At 47.5% G+C, this 22,613-nt stretch overlaps 6 protein-coding genes across 6 annotated transcripts; 2 read left to right on the top strand and 4 right to left on the bottom strand.

Moving 5' to 3' along the window:
* Window positions 1-43: 43 nt before the first annotated feature.
* N0V89_002549 (uncharacterized protein) lies at window positions 44-508 on the bottom strand (the record flags this gene model as incomplete). Its single annotated transcript, XM_056211358.1, has 1 exon — window positions 44-508. One exon carries the CDS (start codon window positions 506-508, stop codon window positions 44-46), a length of 465 nt encoding a protein of 154 aa, XP_056074831.1.
* Window positions 509-3,573: 3,065 nt separating this feature from the next.
* On the top strand, window positions 3,574-4,686 carry N0V89_002548 (uncharacterized protein; the record flags this gene model as incomplete). Its single annotated transcript, XM_056211357.1, has 1 exon — window positions 3,574-4,686. One exon carries the CDS (start codon window positions 3,574-3,576, stop codon window positions 4,684-4,686), a length of 1,113 nt encoding a protein of 370 aa, XP_056074830.1.
* Window positions 4,687-5,162: 476 nt separating this feature from the next.
* Window positions 5,163-5,984, bottom strand: vps29 (Vacuolar protein sorting-associated protein 29; the record flags this gene model as incomplete). The annotated part of the gene is made up of 4 exons (XM_056211356.1): window positions 5,163-5,279; window positions 5,344-5,757; window positions 5,853-5,867; window positions 5,928-5,984. 4 exons carry the CDS (start codon window positions 5,982-5,984, stop codon window positions 5,163-5,165), a joined length of 603 nt encoding a protein of 200 aa, XP_056074829.1.
* A 3,827-nt stretch (window positions 5,985-9,811) lies between these two features.
* N0V89_002546 (uncharacterized protein) lies at window positions 9,812-12,120 on the bottom strand (the record flags this gene model as incomplete). The annotated part of the gene is made up of 2 exons (XM_056211355.1): window positions 9,812-11,706; window positions 11,766-12,120. 2 exons carry the CDS (start codon window positions 12,118-12,120, stop codon window positions 9,812-9,814), a joined length of 2,250 nt encoding a protein of 749 aa, XP_056074828.1.
* Window positions 12,121-12,935: 815 nt separating this feature from the next.
* On the top strand, window positions 12,936-14,192 carry N0V89_002545 (uncharacterized protein; the record flags this gene model as incomplete). The annotated part of the gene is made up of 3 exons (XM_056211354.1): window positions 12,936-13,024; window positions 13,078-13,703; window positions 13,756-14,192. 3 exons carry the CDS (start codon window positions 12,936-12,938, stop codon window positions 14,190-14,192), a joined length of 1,152 nt encoding a protein of 383 aa, XP_056074827.1.
* A 676-nt stretch (window positions 14,193-14,868) lies between these two features.
* On the bottom strand, window positions 14,869-16,146 carry N0V89_002544 (uncharacterized protein; the record flags this gene model as incomplete). Its single annotated transcript, XM_056211353.1, has 1 exon — window positions 14,869-16,146. The coding sequence occupies one exon, from the start codon at window positions 16,144-16,146 to the stop codon at window positions 14,869-14,871; it is 1,278 nt and encodes a 425-aa protein (XP_056074826.1).
* Window positions 16,147-22,613: the final 6,467 nt, after the last annotated feature.

Raw genomic sequence — 22,613 nt, 5'->3', positions numbered from 1 at the left:
AAAGGCCGTCAGAACAGTGGATGGCGGTGGGCGGTGGATTGCCCTAGGTCATCCTTCTCTTGATCTCGCGAACCTGGTCGAAGTTTCGGGCGTAATAGTTGAGTTGACTCGCTGCTTGAGCGGAGATGCCCGTCGTCTGGGAGTGAGCAGACGCTAACGACGACCGTGAAGACGAGGGTGTGAGGCTGCGTTGTTGATGCTGTGATTGAGATGCCGACGCCGTGGGTGCGAAGTAGGTGCCGTTGTTGGTGGGGTAATAGTGGTAGGATGTGTCGAATCCCCTCGACGGTGTCGGTGTCTTGTATGCGGAGAAGTTGACTGCGGGTGGGAGGTAGAAGCCGTTGGTTGACGAGCCCGTCGAGGAGGCTGACGAAGACAGCTGTGAGGGTGATTTGGCCTTCTCCAGGTCTGCTAGTCGGCATGCTTGCGAGCAGTAGGCACCGCCTTCGGCTATCTGGCGGTCGCAGGAGAGGCAGAAGTCGGGAGACCACTCCATGTTGGAAGCCATTTCGTGGGCGTGATTGCGGGAACAAGGCAACGAGGCCAGCTATATACGGCGGCTGGCAGGCGGCAGGGCGCTTGGCTGAGGGGCGGGTGTGGACAGGTGGTGACTGTTTCGGGGCGAGCTGGGAGACTATGAACAAGAGTCAGAGGGGTGTAGCGGGAGGATGCACGGATGGTGTGTCGCTCGGTGGAGAACGGGAGCGGGCGATAGAGATGGTCTTATGGCGGACCCTCAGGCACACAGAGCTCCACGTCGGCCTATCAGTGGCCTGTGCCATGCAGCATGGACAGGGCCTGTCGCACCCGAGATGCAAGACCAGCATCTCCGCACTTGACCGCAGCGTGGACCGCGCGCCGTCTTTTTGCTGTACGCGCGCTACGCTGCAACTGACGCATGGCCCCCTCAGCAAGCAGCAGCAGCAGCAGCAGCCTGTCCACGATTGCACGCTGCCCATTCGCCCGCACCGCGAGATTGGCATGCAGCGCGTGTGGCCGTGGGGGGACCGTCATGGCAGCATCAGCCGATCGACGACGAGGAGACTTTGCTTGTGACACAGGACGTGTGGTAGCTGCGCGGCCTCACGCCTTTCCCGGCCTGACGACATGTCCAAGAGCAGCACTAGTCACCAGGCCTGCCCTGCGCCGGACAGATGACGGAAAGTTGCAAATGTAGGTACCCAGACTAGCTGCAATCACGGCGAGTCCACCAGGGCGTGACCCCAACGAGAAAGGGAGCAAGGCATCGGTTTCATCGGTCATGAGCCATGTTTGCCATGGCTTGCGCAATGCCAGAGCCCCGCTGCTGCCGTGCGCGTCGCTCGCCTGCTGAGTGGGCAGCCAGACCGCACACACCCCCAGCCAACGCTTCACGCTGCTCGAGCTCGCCACCGCTGCCCCATGCCTGAGGCCAATGACCGCACGCTGTGCAAGCCGTGCGTGCAGGGACTGTCCGACTGATTACTGTACTGCGCTGTGCTATACCGTGTCAGCCCTGCAGCGGTGCCGAAAGAGTACGTACCAAGTCCGTCTCCCACGGGCGCTGGCTGCAAAGGCAAATCGTGTCCTTGTCAGGCGCGATTCCCGCCTCGTGCGCCTGGTGCGAGGCATCGCTATCTTTGCGAACACCTTCACCTGGGCCCGGATGATCTCGTCGTAACCCGAACCAGCATGGCCACGAACTGTATCGCGCAGCGCAAGCGACGTTATCTAGCTCCATGGCCATGCTCACACACCATATCTTCACTGCTACTGTTTGCGTGCTATCTCCATATATCAGATACCCGCGACACCCGTGACGATCTTGGCTGTCTCCTTTGGTGCTATCTCTCAACAGCGAGCACCGTGGAGGGTGTCTGCTGCAGAATGGAGGCGCTCCGACTCGATTCGATATACTGATCCGACGGCGACAATCAAGGCAGGCCACCATACGGGGCGCTCAGTGGCTCGCTTCGGGCGCGGCAGCTCGCCTCTCTCGTTCGGGACCGACGGACGACATCAAATCTGGATGCACTCGTCTTGCAGCTGGCCAGGCCCGAGCAAATATTGGCAGCGCACAGAACCACTGTTCGTACCGTCTGGTCCCCTGGCGCGCGTGGTGGCGAGCACCGTGGTGGGTACGGTGGATCTTGCTCAAGAGCGATTCTGCATCCAACAAGCGAAATGAAGGATGCCTGCTCGCTATCGCTGCAGTTCATGCCCTCCCGCCAGTGCTGGGCGCTCTTCGAGTGACTTGCATATCGCTGGCGAATGGCAGTCGGACTCGATATGCACCGTGGCACAGACGACGCATTGCTGACCCCCACGCTGCTCTTTCCACATCTCCAAGCTGTGAAGGAGAGCCAGAACTGGCCCACCATGCGCAGGAACATGACGTGCAATATACCTTATCTCAGCGTGCTGGAGGCGCCCTGCTTACCCCTCTTTTGCGGAGAGTGCCGTTGGTTGCATTGTGGACGAAGGGGAGTCGTTGTGCGACGCCTAGGGCTACGAGTCGTGGGCCAATGAATGACGAAGCGTGTCATGGGGTCCGAAGGCTTGAGCTTCCCCACATTTGCACCACGCCCCGTGTGCGGAGAGAGTCGGCGCCAGCGGGAGGACAGAGCGTCAACCAACAATGTTTGCGAAACCTCAGACCAGCCTCGTTGTCAAGCCCGTGTCCGAAGTAGCGCTGCGGTCACTGGACATGGACAGGGTGCCGTGGCTATCCCGCAGCGACAGCACCTTGCGTGCCTCGAAGGTGCATACACGCTCGAGTCGATATCGCGCACGCAGAGGATCCTCGACGATCGAAGGGGAGGAGCCTCTCGTACATGCCAATGGGCCCGAGCGGGGCGTCGCGATGCCGGCTTCCGCAAAGGAGCGCTCCACGGTGCGGGGAGAGGGTCGTAAGCACGACATGAGGGACCTCATAACGGCACGGAATGCTCAACGCTGGGGCCGTGTTGCGTGCCGCCCGCTGTATGCCTTAGAGTGCCTTCCTGCTGCAAAGGAGAACATGTCGTTCTAGGCACACAGCCTGGCTATTCATGTCTGCGCCGTATGCAAGCGCCCGGGAGCTTTCGTTGACGCAGTGTAACATGGGCAATCAATCGTGAACTGTGCTTGGGCCAGCCATCTCCCGAGTCGGCCCGTCGGCCGTGCGATCAACGACGGATGGGAGTGCTCGGGAAGGTCTGATTCGCCGGTTGATGGCGACATGTGTGAGCCTCCTCCGCATCGTCTGTCGGGCGTTGGTTGCTGAGACGTCCGACGACCTCAACTACTCGGACTCCGATGACATGATACAACGAAACCCATTGAAAAGCAGGCTCTCCGCCGACAGGTGTGGTCATGTCCCACAGAACTCGTCGCTCGGAGCCCATGTGGAGAAAGAACCGCTGGCAGGTGCATCAGGGTCGGGCCTTCCCGCTCCGACAATGGCTTCAACACCACGACTCGGTTACCGAAGGCCCTAAACGTCACCTCACACGAATTGCACCAATTGACCACCCCAGCTCAAGGCCACGATAGCGGACAGCACGCAAGCCAGGCGGCCGCCTATCTCTCCACGTCCCGCACGAACCGCCCACAATGCCTGCAGAATACAGTGAAGAGCTTGCGCTTGCGCTGCGTGTGGTCCACGCCGCATCGGTTCTCACAAAGTCGGTGCTGCGTTCCCTGCAGAACAGCGTCTCAGCCGAGACCAAAGCCGACGACTCTCCCGTCACCATCGCCGACTTTGCCGCCCAAGCAATCATAATCTCCGCCCTGCACGCTGTGTACCCAGCCGACGCCTTTCTTGGCGAAGAGAGCGCCGACCAGCTCAGGGAGGACGAAGGCCTCGCGGACCGCGTCTGGCAACTCGTGCAACAAGCCCAAATCAGCGACGTGCAGCACGTGCAGCAGCGAGAAAACGGTCATGCGAGCTTGATATTTCCCGCCACCAAGGAGGAGATGCTGGATGCTATTGACCGCGGAACCAACGCGCAGTTAAAGGGGCGCGTCTGGGTCATGGACCCCGTTGATGGGACCGCGACTTTCATGACAGGGAATCAGTATGCAGTCTGTCTCTGCTTGCTCGTGGATGGCGTGCAGCAGGTTGCTGCGATAGGGTGCCCCAACCTACGTCTGGACCCTAAGAATCCAGTCAACCTCAAGGTCCACGAAGAGCTTGTTGACGAGACCGGCTTTGGTGTCCTGCTCTCTGCCATTCGCGATGAGGGCGCCCACGTCCGAAGCATACTTAGCCATGGTCTCGGCGAACCTTCCAAGCTTGATTTTCGATCAAACGCCGGCGGCAACGACGACAAAGATCTAGACTTCATCGAAAGCACGCTCGGCAAGACGTCACTTTCACAAGCCGAGCACAAGACCGTCGCTGAAGCACTCGGTGCGAAGTGGCCTGGTACCGTCATCTGGAGCCAGCAGATGAAGTACATTGCCCTGACACTAGGTGCTACAGACGTCATGCTGCGGTTGCCTCTTGACAAGTCTAGATATACACATGTCTGGGATCATGCTGGTGGACAGCTTCTGTTCACCGAAGTAGGGGGTATTATCAAAGACATCAATGGAGGATCGATAGATTTCTCCCACGGGAGGCGCATATTGGGCGACAAGAACTATGGCATGATCGCCACGCAGCCCGAAGTATTCGACAAGGTGAACGAGGCTGTAAAGGCCGTGCTAGCTCGGAGGACCTAGTTGGGTATCTTGCAACACCCCAAGACGGGTAAGCCGACATTACGGCCACTTTCGCCTTTGGGCTGTAGATGTGGTGCAAGGCGAGAGCCTGAAAGACGGTGTGACAGAGCCTCACCGGCGGGTGACACAACTCTTGCGCACAAGACGGAAAGAATGTGGGGTAAACGAGAAGCGGACGAGCATGCCCACGAGGAATTGAGACAATTCGGCGGCGTGCATAGTCGTGACGGCCTCTCCAGCGGCATGTCATGCTCACTAGATCCTAGTAGATCTCAGCCGCAACCGAGTTGTGTAGCCTGATAATTAATTGAAACGCAAACATGCGGTAGCGTTCCGCATAGATGCTGCTTCTAGCCGCCGAAGCCCTTGTGAATCGCTCCCACAACAGACAGAGTTGACCCTCAATTCATCATTTCCATGAAGTATGCATGTGCTATGCACAGCCAGTGCCGCAAAAAGCCAGATCTAGTAAACGATCATGACGCCCCACCGCCATTCTTGCGGAACGAGACCTTTTCCACAGCAACGTTCTCCACGCCGTTTCCATCCTTACGCAACTGGTACACGTACAGCACGAGAACGTCCCCTTGCACCTGCTCCGCAGTCAGTCTCCATCCTCGGGAGGCCCTCCACATACCAGCAATCGGGGAAACTCACATCCATTAGCACAAAGCTCGGCACAGGCTCTTCCTCCTCTGTCCACCACCCCGTTGTCATAGCCCCCGTCGCACTCCCTGGGTTCACAAAGAACTTGCCCTCCATCTCATATGCCTCGAACTTATGCGTGCCGCCCCACAGCAGAATATCGACGTCCATCTGCCGCGCTGCTATGAGCAAACTGTCGCCATCTCCAGGCGGCACTATTGTGTGCCCGTGCGTGAAACCTATGCGTAGGCTGCCGTGTGTGACTACTTTTGAGAGGGCGAGGTTGGGTGCTTCGACGTCGAAGTCGCCTTTGACGATTTGTAGGTCGGGCGCGATGCCGCGGAGGAACTCGTAGGTTTCTTTGTCGGTGATGTTGCCGAGGCAGAGGATTTGGCCTATCTTCCCTGGAGCGAGGAGCTTCTTGAACTGCAGTGGGGACTTGTTAGCTGGAGCTCACGGGAGCGGCGCTAGACTGTAGGTTTCTGGTGTGGACCTGTGGTTGGGTAAGGTCTTCAACGTACCTTCGCAGGTATATCCTATGCACCCTGTAAGCTTGTGAGGTCGAGCGACATGCGCGCGCACATGGGAGAGCTTACTGGAGCTCTATCTGGTATGAAGAGGTCGCCTAGGACCAACACAAGTCGCGAAGCCATTGCGGCAGCTCCGCGTGGTATGGGCGGCGCTCGGACGATCGGGAGGTAGACTGAACTCAAAGAATGAAAGTTGAGACTATGACAACTACGAAACCGAAGTCCGGGTCGGGAAGCTCGAAGTGTGTCTGCGGAGAGATGCCTCGGGCTGGAGCTATGCGGTCGACCTAGGGCGGTATGGCACGGCAGAATATTCGCTTAGTAATGGCCTGCAGCTTTCCCCATGTGTGAACTCTGGATCTTCAACTGCAAACTTGGCGATTCGAATCTGCTAACACATACATTTCGTTTCATATGGATTTCAGGATACACACTTCTGATCAAACATGGAACAGCATGCGCTCGAGTATGCGCTCTGTTTCCTCGGTGGTCAGCTTGTGCACAGTCTGCAAGTGCACTCTCAGCTGTTTGCGCGTTCGAAACGTTGTCTCCTTCAGTACCATCGAGCCTATGTTGATTATGAAGCCGAGTCGGCCATACATGGGTCAGTGACAAAGGCCATGGGTGAGCGTGAGCCGTGGTATCACTCAAGATCTGACACAATTCAACGAGAACGTCGGTATTGTAGGTCTTGGATTAACACAGAGTGTACGCTTGTGAAGACCTCCCAAATTTTATTTGCTCATTGTGCTACACTGTAGACGATTACGCCGCTCCAAAGATTATCACCTTCTTGGAATCTTTTGGGAAAGTAAAACCATGCTATTTATTGAATTTTGCATGGTCTATCTCTACATGCTGTTATAGGTGACAACGAAGATCACTATGGAAATGACAGTAAGAGGTGAAGATACTTTATGAATCAGATATTAGAACACCGCAAGTGAACTTTCCTCCCGCATACTGGCGGATTATCCTGCCCAGCTTTCCTTGTGGTACAGGGTTGATCTACTCGTCTTCGACGACATCCTCGGTATCCTCCTCGACTTGACGCTTGCCAATTGGTTGACCTGGAAGACGACGAAAACCAGAGTGCCATGCTGGGTTGGCTTCGGCCTCAGCCTCGCGCTTGCCGACCGGGCTGGCCTCAGCGACGGGGGCAGCGACCACACAGGTGGACACAAAGGCAGCGAGTGCCAGAACAGTAATAGGGAAATGCATTTTGAGCTTCTCAGAATGAGTGTTTTGTTGAGATCTCAAACGATGGAATGGATATTGGGAGGTGGGTGATTGACAGGAGGTGACCCAGAGGCCCTTTTATATAGAAAGAGGAGGTGACAGTGAGAAGAGCCACAATAGCGCTCGGGAACTAAGCGGAAGAGGCGTCACAATGAGGCTGAATTGTGTGTTGTCCGAAATGATTGGTTGTCGCTCTATTGAGGCATATTTTGGGTCAGTGAAAGAGGTATTGGTCGGTATTACTGATGTCGGCGCAATTCGCTATTGAGACATGTTCAAGGTGGATTTCGCCTCGGGATATGAAAGAAAAATACATTGCTAATGTTCCAAAAAAAGAACACTGACGAGAACCTGTCACCTGGGGTCCTAATTCGCCTCCCCTGATATTCTTGTCGGCGCCTTGCCCATGGCGATTATGAGATTGAGTGTCTGGTCTTTGTGAAAGCATTGAACGCAAGCCAATGGCTGTCTGTCGCCATGTTGTCGATGTGTCCTAGAGGGTCTTTCTTGGGTATGCTCAGAAGAGCTTGCGACCAGATAGTGTGGGGTTTAGAAAAGTCACAGGTTCGGGTGACCTTTCAGATCAACACATGCCTAGAGCGAGTATGAATAGTGAGGTGCCCCACGAACCGGATCGTGTCTAGTCGCATGGATGTGGGGAAACTGGCTATCATTGCCCGGATCAGGTGAACATAGCGCAGTGTGCGCTAGTACATACAGGACAAAATGAAACGATCTGACCGTGTAGCGAATAAGTATCAGGCGCTGTGCGGTCCTTGATGCATATTCCAATCATCGGGCGCAGAAAGAACGAAAATCTCGCTTGCTAATGTTGTAGGAATGGAAATTCGGATGCGGTTCGAAGGTCGAAGACCATGGTATTTCTGTCTCAGAGCCGCATGCGTGGCCATTGTTACGGAATTTATTTAATTGGGTGGCATTCTGAGCGGTTCCCCATTGATTCACAGCAGCTCGTCATTGCGGTCCGCACCACCACCTCCCCAAATTGGTATCTGCTCATCCGCTTTGAATCCAGTACACAAACCTTTGGTCGACCTCCACTCCCACTATGGGTCTCGTCTGCTCCGAGACGGCTTTGGAGTATCCCGTAACTGTTGGTTTCGCCTAGTTTATTCTGACTGAGCATTTCTACTATGTAATCCGCACAAGGTACATGGGAATGGTCTAGAACTCGATTGAGCACTGCGCATATTTATCGCAAGGCCTAGCGTCCTAGGGATGTCCTCGGAAGATTGTACTTCCGTCACATATGAAGACCCCGCCACGCCGTTAAAGCTCCTTTTTGAGGACGACCTAGAGTATGTAGAGGATATCAATTATACCATTCTCGGTGCCTTGAAGATGTTCCTCCATCGCATTCCTATTGCATAGATACCTTCTCATGTATTTTCAGCCATTGTATGTACTATGGAGGCCAATTATTAGCTTAATTATATTAAATCCAACATTTTTAGACGTTAGAATAGGGCACCAAGCTGTCGAAAGACTAGACTTAAGAGAATTTGGCCAAGCGACTTTGTAGGCCTTTGGCTGGAAGAACTGGTCTCTTCACCTATGAGGATTTGTTAGCCACACGTGGTACCAGACATGATTTTTACGTGACTTACTGGTCACAAGACTTGAGAATTGTAAAGTGAAACAGTGGACACGCCCTTGAGTCTCGATACAACATCTGAGCGCCGCAGAATAACTCGAGATTCCAAGTGTAAATTTTGAACGATCGTATGCTCGGCAAGTTCTCCGTCCATTGGGAACGAGCCGCGTATGCCATACATCAGTGATAGGCCAGCTTCAACAGTGGAACGCATGCTGGAATTCGCGTCGAACACTGCCTCCACAAACTTGACGACCGAATTCAGATCCGCAGGATTTCCGCAGTGGTCACATTCTGCAAGGGGAATGCCGCGAACGGGAACCTTCATCTCAAGACCAGAGCAGTCGAGCTGTTTTGTGAGGTGCTGAGAGGGCTCATGAAGAACTTTGTAAGGTCGAGGGGCCCCCGCGACAGAATGCGCGAGCGCGCAGCAGAAGGTGCGGGGTTCGTCTTTCACATTCACCGGCGCTCATGACGACCCTTAAGCCGGCTACTGGTAGTGCACCCAATGCAAAAACACGGTTGCTCTGCGGGAGGTCGAGGATTACTTCGATTGCGCGGCAAACTTACTACCAGGCTCAACTGTCCACAACACTAGGCGCATTCACTCCTTCGTTGATCCGAGTAGTGAGCTTACTGTGCTATCATGTCTACCGCTCAATCTGCGCGCACAGGGTAAGAGCAACCGATAAGCTAGCTAATGTGAAGGACCCACACACAACGGATGGTCTTCGGCGATCTTGGACTATGATGACAATTGTAGATCTTGAAGGATCGCTTAGTCGACAGCCTCTGTCAAGCTTTGTGCTCATCGTACAATCGCTGTACATCATCAGAAAGTCTCTTGATCGAAGTCCAAGCACCTGAACGAACTATTCAATCTGTCAGTCCTAGATCCCGATGGCGATCAAAGCAGCTAGAGCTCTGGACAAGAAGCGAGTCGGAAGGAATACAAGTCCCATGCTCAAAACCGTGATAACGCCAGTCAAACACCAGCGCTGTGCAACGCCTGATCAAAACACAAATACAGATCAACATCCGTCCAACCCTCTTGAAAACAGTGAACACCTCAGCACAAACTAGTAGGTACATCTGCCTACGCTGCAGCCTCCCTCGTTCGCCTAGCCGCTTCTTGCCTCTTCTCCATCTGCTTTCTTGCCCACTCTCGACTAGCGATACGTCCGCGCTCAGCCGCCTCAGCGCGTGCCTTTTTCGCCGACTCTTCCTTCACCCTACGCTCGTTGTCACGTGCATCTTTTTCGAGCTTGTCTCTATTAAAGACTTCGCGGCCCCTATTTTTCTGAGGCGCCGCAGCACCTGCAGGACCCAACTTCGCAGAATCGGGATTGATCTTGACGCTGTTGCGCTTAGAAGGAGACGTGGAAACCAAGCGTGCCTGGACAATGCTGCTAGATTTGTTGGCTGTTACAGAGCCTGAGCGCTGCAGATGCTGGACAGTCGGGTCAGATATGTTTTCTTTGCTCATTAACCGTTCACGTGCTTGGCTTGCTGCGGTCTGGCGGACGGGCGCGATGACCGACCTCCGGACTGGTGCTGGGCGGGCTTTGAATGCAGCCTTTGTCGCGGCTCCCGCCTCCTCTGCCTCATGCTTGAGCCGCTCTTCTTTCCGTGCTTTTTGCTCTGCCGCGAACTTCTCGCCAGGAAGTTGAAACTTTGGTACTGTGGGAGGCTTTGATGATTTTGGCGGCGGAGGAAGGTTGATCTGACGAGAGGTGGTGGCCTCACCTTCAGCCATCCGTCTGAGACGTTCCTCCTTCTTCGCTTTGAGTTCTGCGGCGATGCTTTCGCCTGGAAGTCGGAAGTCAGACTTGGTCGGTGGTTTAGTTGATTTAGGGGGCGGCGGCATGCTGATAAGTCGTGGTCTCGGTGCTCCTGCCTCAGCCATTCTCTTGAGGCGTTCCTCTTTCCTGGCTTTCAACTCTGCAGCTATTCTTTCCCCCGGAAGTTGGAATTCAGATGTTGTGGGTGCCTTGGTCGACTTGGCCGGAGGTGGCGGAGGCGCAAAGGTCATGATGATGGGCCTACGCCTGGAAGCCAAGTAGTCCGTGGCCCCTTCAGATCCCGTTCTCTCCTTGGGAGGTGCGCGTACACTAGATGCTCTCGATAATCCAGTTGGCTTCAATGACCTGGCCGTCAAGCTTGGGCTTTTCGAGTCCTTAGGTCTCATTATAGTTCTCTGAGCTGTCTGCCGTGGAGACTTGCCAGGAGTTGCAGTCCTGGTGAACTTTGCCTTTCTGGGAGACTTGTCGTCAGCCAATTGGTCGAATGACGGAAGAGACCTTCCGACGTTCTCGAGAGCCTCCTCGAGATCATCAATCGCACCGATGGATTCTTCTAAGCGCATAGGTGTCCTCGAGGCAGACCTGGTAGAACTTCGGGAGATAGCTCGGCTAGGTGTAACGCTCGTCGTTGGGGTCACAGCGTCCTCAAGAGGTTTCTGGGATGTCAACACCTTTGGCTCAGGCTCAGTCACTTCTAGAGAGGGAGTCGTAACCTCTTGCTCGGGGTCATCAGCAATTGTACCTGCTGGCTCTTCTACTTCCGTTTCCACAGTATCTGGAACAACCTCCACTTGTGGCCCGACCGTACCTTCCTGGTCATCGATGTTCTCTTGTTCTTGCGCCTGTGAGAATTCCTCCATCAGGTCTTGTGATGCTTTGAGGTCGGAAGCCGCACGTGGCTCTTCGGCAGGCTCTTCGGCCGACTCGGGGACGATCTCTGCATACGATCGTCTAGTAGCTTCCTCTGTCACCAGTTTCTCTGCTCGTTTTTCTTGTACTTCGGATGGCGAAGGTTCCTGGGCAGTAGCAGTTGTGTCTACTTCGACTGCCTCTGACTGGAGTGGACCACTAGAGCGAAGTGAACGCGAGAAGTCCTCCTCCTGCTTAGCCAATTGACGACGGGTCATGCGTACCGCACGCGACGGAGAACTTGCAGGTTGTTCCTCGCCGACAGGAGCTTGGGCCGTATCTATACCCCACAATTAGCAGCGCACATTAAGACAGGTCGCAAGCGCTGCTGGCACGCACCTTCGATGGGTTGGCCGGCCAGCTCGTCGACAGCGGCATCGCTCGCGGGGCTACCTGCAGCTTGACGCCCGTCATCCGGAACCAGGGGCCCATCCTTTTCCTCGTCTTGTGCAGCTTTCGCCTTCTTCCCCTTTGCGCCCTTCTGCGCAGTGCCCTTTGCTTTGCCCTTCTTCACTGCCATCTTCTTAGCCGGCGCGTCCGTGGAGTCGGGGTCGAGGACGTTGTTAGCGGAGACATGACCCAATGGAACGCGGTCTTGAACATCGGTACGCGTGATTGACGCGTCGTTGGTCTCAATGTCGCCGTCGGCGTGTTGCGCATGCTCCACGCGCGACGCCGCTCGAGTGACGCGCATTGCGGGAGCGTTCGATAGTGGTGCTAGGATGGTGTGTAGTTATACAATGCTGGGGCGCATGGACGAGACGGTGGTGCGGGCGCTATCGTGCCGCTCAGATGTGTGGACGGCCAGGGTCTTCGATGTTTACATGGCTGCAAGTTCCGTAAACAAAGCACTGGCCAATCAGCGCGCGTCGCCGTCGACAGTCACGTGCCCATGCGGCTCCGAGGTCCCGTCCGGGGTCGCTGAGCATGGTCCCGAGGCGTCGCGGAGCCCCACCGCATCTGCAACTGCGCGTGCATTGCGACGGAAAATTCGGCGGCACATCAGACCGGTACAGAAGCGGCCGGCGGCTCCTTGCTCCCAGACATCCCGCGGGAACGCTCCGGCACCTGGTCGAGAAAACTTAGAAGCCAGCTGCGCAGACACCGAGCAGCACAGCACAACCAATACCGCACACAGGACGTCTCTGCAAGCAATCGCTCGCTCCGACCTATCGCATCCCTCCCGACCCCGAGCATTCGCCGCATTGCCCCTCTCGCACCGCCAAACTGGCTGCCCCGCGCCGTATCCTGGGAGCCTTGAATTCCCGTCTCTACCCCTCGCGCAACATCCATTCCCGCGCCTTTAACTCCGCATCCGTCACCGTGGCTCCCTCACGCCCAACCTCTCGTCTCAGTCTCTTTTCTGCTCATCTCGACGCTAGACCTTTCCTCGAGCTCAACACACCCTTCTCTACCGAGCGAAGTGCACATCTCGAAGACGACCAAGGAAACACAGCACGCAAACCACCTGAGCCTGAGCAACCAATTGACGAGGGAACACCAAAGAAAATGTCTAGCCAGCCGCCGCATCCCGCCCTGCTCATCCCGGGCCCAATCGAGTTCGACGATGCTGTCCTTCAGTCTATGAGCCATTACAGGTACGCCCGGCACCATACTCAAACTTACGTCATTGACATGCTGACCTCTGCAGTGAATCGCACGTCGGCGCACCCTTCGTCAGCACCTTTGGCGATGTTCTGTCCAACCTGCGCAAGCTCTTCCAGACCACCGACCCCGCCTCGCAGCCCTTCGTCCTTTCCGGTTCGGGTACGCTCGGCTGGGATCAGGTCGCTGCGAACCTCACCGAGCCTGGCGACGAAGCGCTTGTCTTGCATACTGGATACTTTGCCGACTCGTTCGCCGACTGCTTCGAGACATACGGAGTGAAGGCGACACAGCTCAAGGCAGCCATCGGGGACCGGCCACAGCTCGACGAGGTCGAGCAGGCACTGAGGGAGAAGAAATACAAGGTCTTGACCGTCACCCACGTCGACACTAGCACGGGAGTGCTTAGCGAGGTCAAGGCGCTGAGCGAGCTTGTGCACAGAGTCAGCCCGGACACATTGGTCGTGGTTGACGGCGTGTGCAGTGTCGGTGGCGAGGAGATCAAGTTCGACGAGTGGAAGCTCGATGTCGTCCTTACGGCTACACAAAAGGCCATTGGCTGCCCTGCCGGTCTCAGTGTGCTCATGGCTTCTGGCCGTGCCATTGAGGTATTCAAAGCAAGGAAGACGAGGCCCAACTCCTACTTTGGATCGTGGAAGAACTGGCTGCCAAGTAAGACAAACTCACTTTACACCTGTTTCAGCGCGATCTAACAGCCTTGCAGTCATGCAAAACTACGAAGCCAAGAAGGCCTCCTACTTCGCCACACCCTCCCCTCAACTCATCCACGCCCTCGACACAGCCCTTAAACAGATCCTGTCGCGGCCGCTTGACCAGCGCTTTGCCGACCACAGAAACGCCTCCCAGAAGGTCAAGAAGGCAATTGCAGACCTCGGCTTGAAGCAGCTTGCTACCAAGCCTGAGAACCAGGCTAATACAATGACGGCCATCGTTCTGCCCGAGGGTGTCACCCCACCGGATGTGGTCCCTAGCCTGCTAAAGAAGGGTGTCGTTTTCGCCGGTGGTCTGCACAAGGAGATCGCATCCAAGTACATCCGATTAGGTCATATGGGTGTCAGTGTTACGGATCCAAACCGCGGCGATCTCACCAAGGCCATTGATGCGTTGAGAGAGTCGCTCGCTGAGGTTGGAAAGGCATAGAGTATCTGCATATGAAGTAGCTTGTGTATAACATTATAGACATCGACCTCGAACATAGCCAGCATTTGTACATTGCTCGTCTTAATCGGTTCTCTCATGTTTCACATAGGCAATCATTCGTCTCGTCGGCAGCTTCTCGTATTGTTAGAACAGTTCCATGTTCATCTACGTCAGAGTCAGTCTAAAGCACCTGCCATTTTAGGACACACCTGGGGAACAGCATTCCCTCCTAGATCCTAGATGAGTTGGTCACTATCATCCCAAATTAGATCCATGGATGAGATAGAGTCAGATGACTACGTAGTCTACTATCAATCTCAGTTAGGAAAATATTGTTTGCTCATAAATTCCATAATCCGTAAGCAGAGAGACATGGTACGTGTGGGTATGCCTGCAGTGATCATACGAATGCGAACCGTGCTGGGTTCCCAAGTGTTATGATAAATGAAAGAGAGATGGCGTATGGGAGTTTGTAAGTTCTTCCTGCGGAGGATACGATTGATCGTGTGGATTTTGCGCATGCGTTGGAGCATGCGAGGTTCTTGATGGGATGGGTGGTGGAGCTAGGCTTTGCGAGTTTGTAGGAGATGCCCGGTGCCGCTAAGATTACAGTAGGTTGTAGCGCGAGTTACCACTTGCTGTTCCATGATGTAACATTACTTCACTATCACTATACTCATTTCCTCGCAAGAAACGTCAATGCAGCCACACAAAGCGCATCCACCCCCGTCTTCAGCGTGGGCTGAATGACTGGCGCAAAACCGCTCGAGTGATTCTGCGGAATATCTTCTATCAACCTTCCCTCCCTCTCCTTCTGCGCATAAAGGTCAGGATCGCAGCCTCCAAAGAACCAGAACAGGCTGGGCTTTCCCTGACTGGTAGCCAGAATTGAGACGTCCTCACTTGCATTCGTCCGCGCAATTCGCGGATCAAACGCGTCGCCAAAGAAATCCCCAAAGCTGCTAGCAAGCTTGTTTTCCATGTCCTCATCATTGTCCGTCGCAGGGAAGAACCGCGTTTCTTCGATGGTGGGTTCCTTGGGCGCCCCAGCGGCAATGTACTCCGCATGAACAACGCGCTTGATAGATGCAATGACTCTGTCGCGCGTGGTCTTGTTGATAGTTCGGATGTCAATGCCGAGCTCAGCATGGTCGACGATGATGTTCTCGGTGTGCCCGCCTCTCAAATATCCAACCGTTACGACCGCCATGTCGCTTGGATCCGTTTCTCGACTTACAATGTTCTGCAGTCGGACTACAATGTTCGACGCCATCATAACGGGGTCGATTGTGCGGTTCGGCATGCTGCCATGACCGCCGCGGCCGAACACGGTCACTTTGAAACTGTCTGCTGCTGCCATAATGGTGCCTACCCTGCTGCCGATCTTGCCTGCTGGAAGCGCCATTACATGCTGACCTAAGACATAATCAGGTACTGGGATGTTGTGCTTGTTTTTGTCGTAGAGCCCGTCGTCAACCATCGCTTGAGCGCCAGTGCCGCGTTCCTCGGCAGGCTGGAAGAGAACAACGAGTGTGCCTGACCACGAAGAGCGCACGGCGCAGAGATGCTCGGTAGCGGCCAATAGACAAGTGAGGTGGAGATCGTGGCCGCAGGCGTGCATTACGGGCAATTCGTCGCCGGTTCGTTGGCTGACTTGTGTCACTGTAGACGCGTAGGGAAGATTCGTCAGCTCCTTAACGGGCAGTGCATCCATATCGGCGCGAAGGAGGACAGTTGGACCAGAACCATTATGGAAAACGCCTGCAAGGCCATAGCCGCCTATATTGGTCGTAATCTTAATATCTGAGACTCTCGAAAGATGCTTTGCTGTGGTTGCTGCCGTCTCTTTCTCCTGATTGGACAGCTCCGGGTTGGCATGATAATGTTTGTACAACTCCTCATAAGGTTTCAAGTCAAGAGGTTTGCATGCTAGAAGATCGGAAATAGACACCATCTTGTCGAACACAGGTTAACGTCCACCTTCGTGATACTACGAAAGTATATATGCGCTGGTGACGTTACGTTGTGAGGGAACGCCTTCCTATACAACATTAGCGCTCCCCACTATGACTTCTCCGACGGGTAGGACGTTAACACGGGTGGAAATAATTCGTGCGCGATGAGGTAAGCTAACATCGCCAAATACTTAGGCACCTAGCAACGGCCACTAAAATAGGATATATTAATATATCTAAGGTCGAATTTAATAATAGGTGTTAAGGAAAATTAACTTAGTAAGTAAGCGAATTAAATAGAATTACTATATAAGAGATTATAGGTAGGTTAGCGTAGTAGTAAGTGTTACTAGGCTAAGGTAGAGGCCTTAGTAGATATCTTAGACCTTAGTACTTTCTAAATAAGACTAGTACCTTACTTAGGGCTTAGTAGCTATATATCTCTATAGAGACTCCTAGCTACCCTAGATAGCTTTCTATTATAATTATTATTAAAGTAAGAGTAGAGGCCTCTAAAATTACTAAGCTTATTTTAAGTAATTATAGAATAAAGATAGTATTATAGAAAATAAGCTTAGTAAATAAGCTAATTAATTAGAATTACTATATAGGAGACTATACTAGATTAGTAATATATATAAGTACTTATAATCTAAAATAGGTTTTTACTTATACTAAGTATTCTTATATAATTAATTTAATGGCTAGTATAATGGGGCCTCTAGGACTCTATTACTTACCGTGGCCCTATTAGGGTTCTTGTAAGAGATAAGTAGCGTGTAGGGTTATATAGATTATATATAGTGTAAATATTAATTAATTACTACTATAAGAGTATATTACTAAAAGCTTAATAGTAATCTTCCATAAGGAAACTAAATGTAGGTAACTATATTATAGATTAATAATAAAGGTTTACCCTATAGTAATCTATTATCTCTATATACTACTATCTAATAGTGGCTCTATAGGCTCTATTTATAGATTCTTATAGATCTATAGATCCTAGCTCTATGGCTCTATATCCTTAGTATCTATAGATTTATAGATCTAATTACGTAACTTCTTTATATATCTATATTATACTTAGTATCTAACCTATAATTATATTCTTCTCTAATATAATCTAATTAGTTACTACTATTATTAATATAAGTCCTATAATTCTATTATAGTATAGTAGCTATAACACTATCTCCCCCTTCTAAGTCTTTAGCCTAAAGATTAATTTATTATAGGGGTGGTGCTATATTAGTAGGGTAAGCCCTATTATAAGTTAGGTTATTATTACCCTCTATACCTTCTTATAAAACTAATAAACAACTTATGCTTACTAATAAAATTAGTTATTATAGATTCCTTACTATACCTTACTCTTACTATAATTAGTTAAAAATTCTATATAAGCTTTCTCTACGTAATATACCTAGGCGTCCTACTTATAAAGCTTATGTTTATTTAAATGTTTATAGTTCTTATAATATTAATAGTATCTTAGTGGCTAAGAGTATATTATCTACCACTATTATTCTATTTATACTAATTATTTATAGTATATAACACTAGTCGCTCCTAAGCCAAAATTTAAGCTAAACTTATTAAGACTAAGAAAGCTTAGAAAGATGCTCTAGATACTACTACTACTACTACCTAGCGCTTAGCTAATACTTATTTAAGGATATTATAGTTATAGAAATAGAAAGAGCTTCTTAATAAGTAGGAGGATCCTTAGTTAGTGTTCCTAGAGGCTAAGCTAGATTAGGAAGAAGTAGAGCTAAAGGCCACTAGTCTATAGAATAGTTCTAAGGAGGGTAAAGTAGTCTCTTAAGATACTACTTATACCTTTTCTAATAGTAGTATTCTTTATAATTTACTATAAGGTAGTCTAACTCTTAGTCTAATATCTCTAGGCTTTCTTTAAGAGATTAGTTTAACTAAAATTCTTCTAACTTCTTAGGGTAGTTAAAATTACTTTCTAGTTCCTAGGTATTATCCTATAGGTTCCCTTTTCTATTATATTTTAGCTATTTAACCTTATAGTAGTTCTAACTATTTACTAGTTAGTATCTATTAATACTTACTACTTCCTATTCCTCTTATTATTCTCCGTATATATCTACCTTATAAACTATAGGTTCTACGTCTTATAGTGCTTTTTCTAATAAGGCTACGTAGAATACTAGGTATATTTTTATATTATTTAGAAGGCGTAGTTTAAATAAAACTAGGGTAATCTACTTAAGGACTTTATATAGTCTAATTTTTAGGTAGTCTAGTTTATTTAATAGTTGTTTACTAGCGATATTTTTTTATAATAGCTAGACTTTCTCTCCCTTCTCTAGCGTAGGCGTAGGCTTATACTTAAGATTATAGTATTTACCTATCTTTCCTTATAGGAATATGGTATCTTATTAGAGTTAGGTATAGATTTATATAATTTTCTTTACCTAATCTTCTCTATCTACGCTCTAGGATCTTATTACCCTAGGCACTTAATAAGCTACTAGGTTAAATCTATAATTTACAAAGAATAGTAAGACTCTAGTAGCACTATATTATAAGCTATTATAGGCTAACTATGCTATAGGGAGTAACCCTACCTAGTTATTTTATTAGTAGTTTAGGTAACATCTAAGAAACTATTCTACTATCTAGTTTATTCTTTTAGTCTAGCTATCTATTTATAGATAGTATGCTGTGGATATACTATATTTAATACCTATAAGGGCGAATACTATCTACTAGAATTTAGATGTAAAGTGTATATCTCTATTAGTAATAATTTTATTAGGGGCACTATGCTATACTATTACTATAGAGGTAAATTAGAATGCTATATATTCTACCTTACTAACTTCCTTATATAGTAAGAAGTAAGTGTATTTAGTTATTTTATTAATAATAACTATTACTCTATTATATTTAACCTTATTATCTAGGTCCCTAGACTTTAGTAATCTAGTTATAAAGTCTATTATAATAACTCCCTATAGTCTATTTAGTACTTCTATAGGTTATAATTACCTATATAGTGTATATCTATTTAGCTTATTTTTATAGTAGTCCGCGTAATCCCTAAGGACTTCTATAACTATCTGCTAGGCTTAAGGGAAGTAGTAGTCCCTTATTAGTTATTCTAGTGTTTATTTAATTCCTTAGTGGCCGTGTGCTAGCACCTTATAGAATTATTATACAAATTCTCTCTAGATTTTTGCTAGAATAAAGATCCTATTAAAGACTCTATATATATTATCTTTATACTTTATTTCTACTAGTAAGTAGCTTATACTTTCCTTATTAATTATAGTTTCCTTCTAGATCTAATTAAGCTATACACTAGCTTATATTTCTACTATTACTATAAGCTTAGGTGTATTATATATAATAGTACTATTAGCGTTAAACTTAAGTAAGGCTTCTAATACCTCTACCTTTCCTTAGAGGTCTAGTTATCTACTTAGGGTATTAGCTTAGAGGTTTTCTATTTCTCTAGTATATATAATCTTAAAGTTATATATTAATAAGGTCTATGCCTATTTTACTTACCTAGAGGTAAGGGCTTTATTAGTTATAAATCCTATTAGGTTCTTATAATCTAAGAATATAGGTGTCTAATATTTAGCTTCTTAGAGATATGTTCTCTATTCCTTAAAGGCTTTAACTATTACTAATATTTCTTTATTATAGATATTATAGTTAAGTTCTATAGCCTTTATTTTCTAGGAATAATAACTATATAGGTATTTTTTATCTATTTTTAGGTCTTACTAGAGCAAGTATGCTCCTATAGCAAAATTTAATATATTAGTTTTAAGTATTACTAGGTAGCGTAGGTTAAAGATCTATAGAATAGATTCTTTTATAAACTCTTCTTTTAGCTAATCTATTACTTATTAGTACTTATCTATCTACTTAAAAGGGACTTCCTTCTTAGTTAACCTTATAAGTAGTTCTATAATTCTAGTCTATCCTAGGATAAACTTCCTATAATAATTATAAAATCCTAGGAAGGACTAAATATCCTTAATATACTTAGGGGTTCCCTACTTAGAGACCTCCTATAGTTTAGTTTATTTAATTTTAAGTTTCCCTAGTTTAACTATAAACCCTAGAAAGATGGTCTAGGTTATATAGAACTTATATTTCTTAAGCTTAAGGTATAGCTTAGCCTTACCTATTTATTTAAGCACTTCCTTAATGTGCCCTTTATATTATTATTTATTTATTAAATAGATTAGTATATTATCTAGGTATACTATTACGTATTCTCCTAGGTATCCTCTTAAGATAGTATTAATTTATTATTAGAACACTACTAGGGCGTTAGTAAGCCTAAAGGGCATAACCTTATATTTAAAGAGTCCTAGCTTAGTTTAGAAGGCTATTTTCTATTCCTTACCTTCCTTTATCCTAATTTAGTAGTATGCATTTTTAATATCTAAGCGTATAAAGATCTTTATATCTTATAACTAATCTTATAGGTCTAAGATTAGTAGTAATAGGTATTAATCCTTCTTAGTTATAGCGTTAGTTTTCCTAAAATCTATATAAAACTATAGTTTAGGGTTACCTTTCTTCTCCGCGAATGTAACTCTATAAGCTATAGAAGATTTAGAAGGTTAAATGTACTTCTACTTAAGGTTATTTTTAATATATTATTTAATAACCTTAAATTCCTTTTCTATAGTCTTATAAACTAGTCCCTATATAGGTTATTCTCCTTCTTCTAGTTTAATCTTATAATCCTAGTCTACATATTCTAGTAAGTAACCTTCTAGTTTATTAAAGATGTCTGTAAACTCCTAGTATTATTCTAGGATACCTAGAATTTGTTCTTTGCTAGTGGCTAGCTAATAAGGGTACTTAATTTCTTTAGTTCCCTAATAGATAATTAGATTAACTTACCTTAGCTATAGCATCCTAAGGATTATATCCTACTAGTTATCTATTTTAGCTAAATCTATAGTAAAATTATTAATTACTAATCTATCTAATAGGAAGGTTCCTAGCGTAGTTTCTATATTAATTTACTCCTAGAATAGTAGCCCCTTAATATTATATAGGGTCTATTATTCCCTTTTATTTATATAGTAGAGCCCTTTTTCCTCTATAAAGTCCTTTAATATAAAGTTCTAGGTAGCTCTACTATTAATTATAGCTTAGATAGGTCTCCCTTAGTATTCTCTATTAAGTATTATATATAGCCTAAGTATCCCTCTAAGGGCTTCTTTACCCTTTAGCTAATGCTTAGTCTAGATTTTTATTACTATGTGCTTTAGGCACTTATTTTCTAGGTATTTATACTATAGTTATCCCTTAACACACTTATATAGTAGGAGGGGTCCTAGAGCTAGTACTAGGTATCTACTAACCTTCTTTTCTAGATGCTATCTATGTACTTTGTCCCTTTAGATAAGATTATTATATAGGTTATCTATTATTTAGATTAGGAAGGCGTGGTATTTCTTCTTTAGTACTAGGTATATTAGATAGTTATCTACTATATACGATGTCTATAAGAGTTTATAATACGCTAGATATTTAGTTAGTATTTAGGGGTTATCCCCCTCTATAGGTTTAATTTTATCCTCTAAACGTTCTTCTTTAATTAGAATCTAGTATTTTATTATAATTTAGGGTATATGTGCTTTGTCTACCTATTTAATTTTATTAGCTATTTAAGCCTAGGTTTAACTATCTAGCATCTCCGCCACTAGAATTATATTCCTTTTAACCCACTTATTAAAGCTAGTGAACTTAGTATTTCTTAGGAACTAAATTTTCTAGTTCTTATAAACTTTGTAGATTGTTTCTCTATATAAGTTTCTGTAGTAAAAGCGTATTTCCTTAATTTATCTAAAGTTAGCTAACCTAATTATCTTAGCCACCTTAAGGGCTAGTTCTTCTAGCTAGAAGTACTCTATTCCTCTAATATAGATGTTCTTTCTAGGAGACATAGGTGCTTTCTATACTAGTAATAAGGAGAAAGGCTCCTCTCCTTAGAGGGTTAACTAGGATAGGGTATTAATTAATTTATCTAAACTACTCTCCTATTCCTCTTTATCTAATTTACTATCTAAGTCGCTTATATTAAAGAATCCTAGGACTTAGGCATTTTATTCCTTAAGCTATAGAATTATTTGTCCTTCTTAGGTTACTGCTAACTTTTTACCTATTAGCTAGTATCCTATATCTTTCTTTATCTTTATATGTAATATGTACGTATCCTAGGAGCACTTAGCCTAGTAGGTAGCCTTATATTCCTTACTACTAGCTAGTTTCTCCTTAGTATCCCTTAAAGTTTTCTATTTCCTTAGTTCCTCTTTAGTACCTTTTATAGACTTATCCTAGCTTTTACTTAGGTAGTTCCTAGCTATATAACCTTTCTTACTATAGCTAAAGTAGGCGCCTTCCTTATATTACTTTTCCTTTATTATATCCTAACTTAATCCTTTTTCTTTATTAG

Source organism: Didymosphaeria variabile (genome assembly GCF_027946475.1).
Source record: "Didymosphaeria variabile strain IMI 356815 chromosome Unknown scaffold_2, whole genome shotgun sequence".
In the NCBI taxonomy this organism is placed as follows: domain Eukaryota; kingdom Fungi; phylum Ascomycota; class Dothideomycetes; order Pleosporales; family Didymosphaeriaceae; genus Didymosphaeria; species Didymosphaeria variabile.
This window is presented reverse-complemented; position numbering and strand designations above follow the sequence as displayed.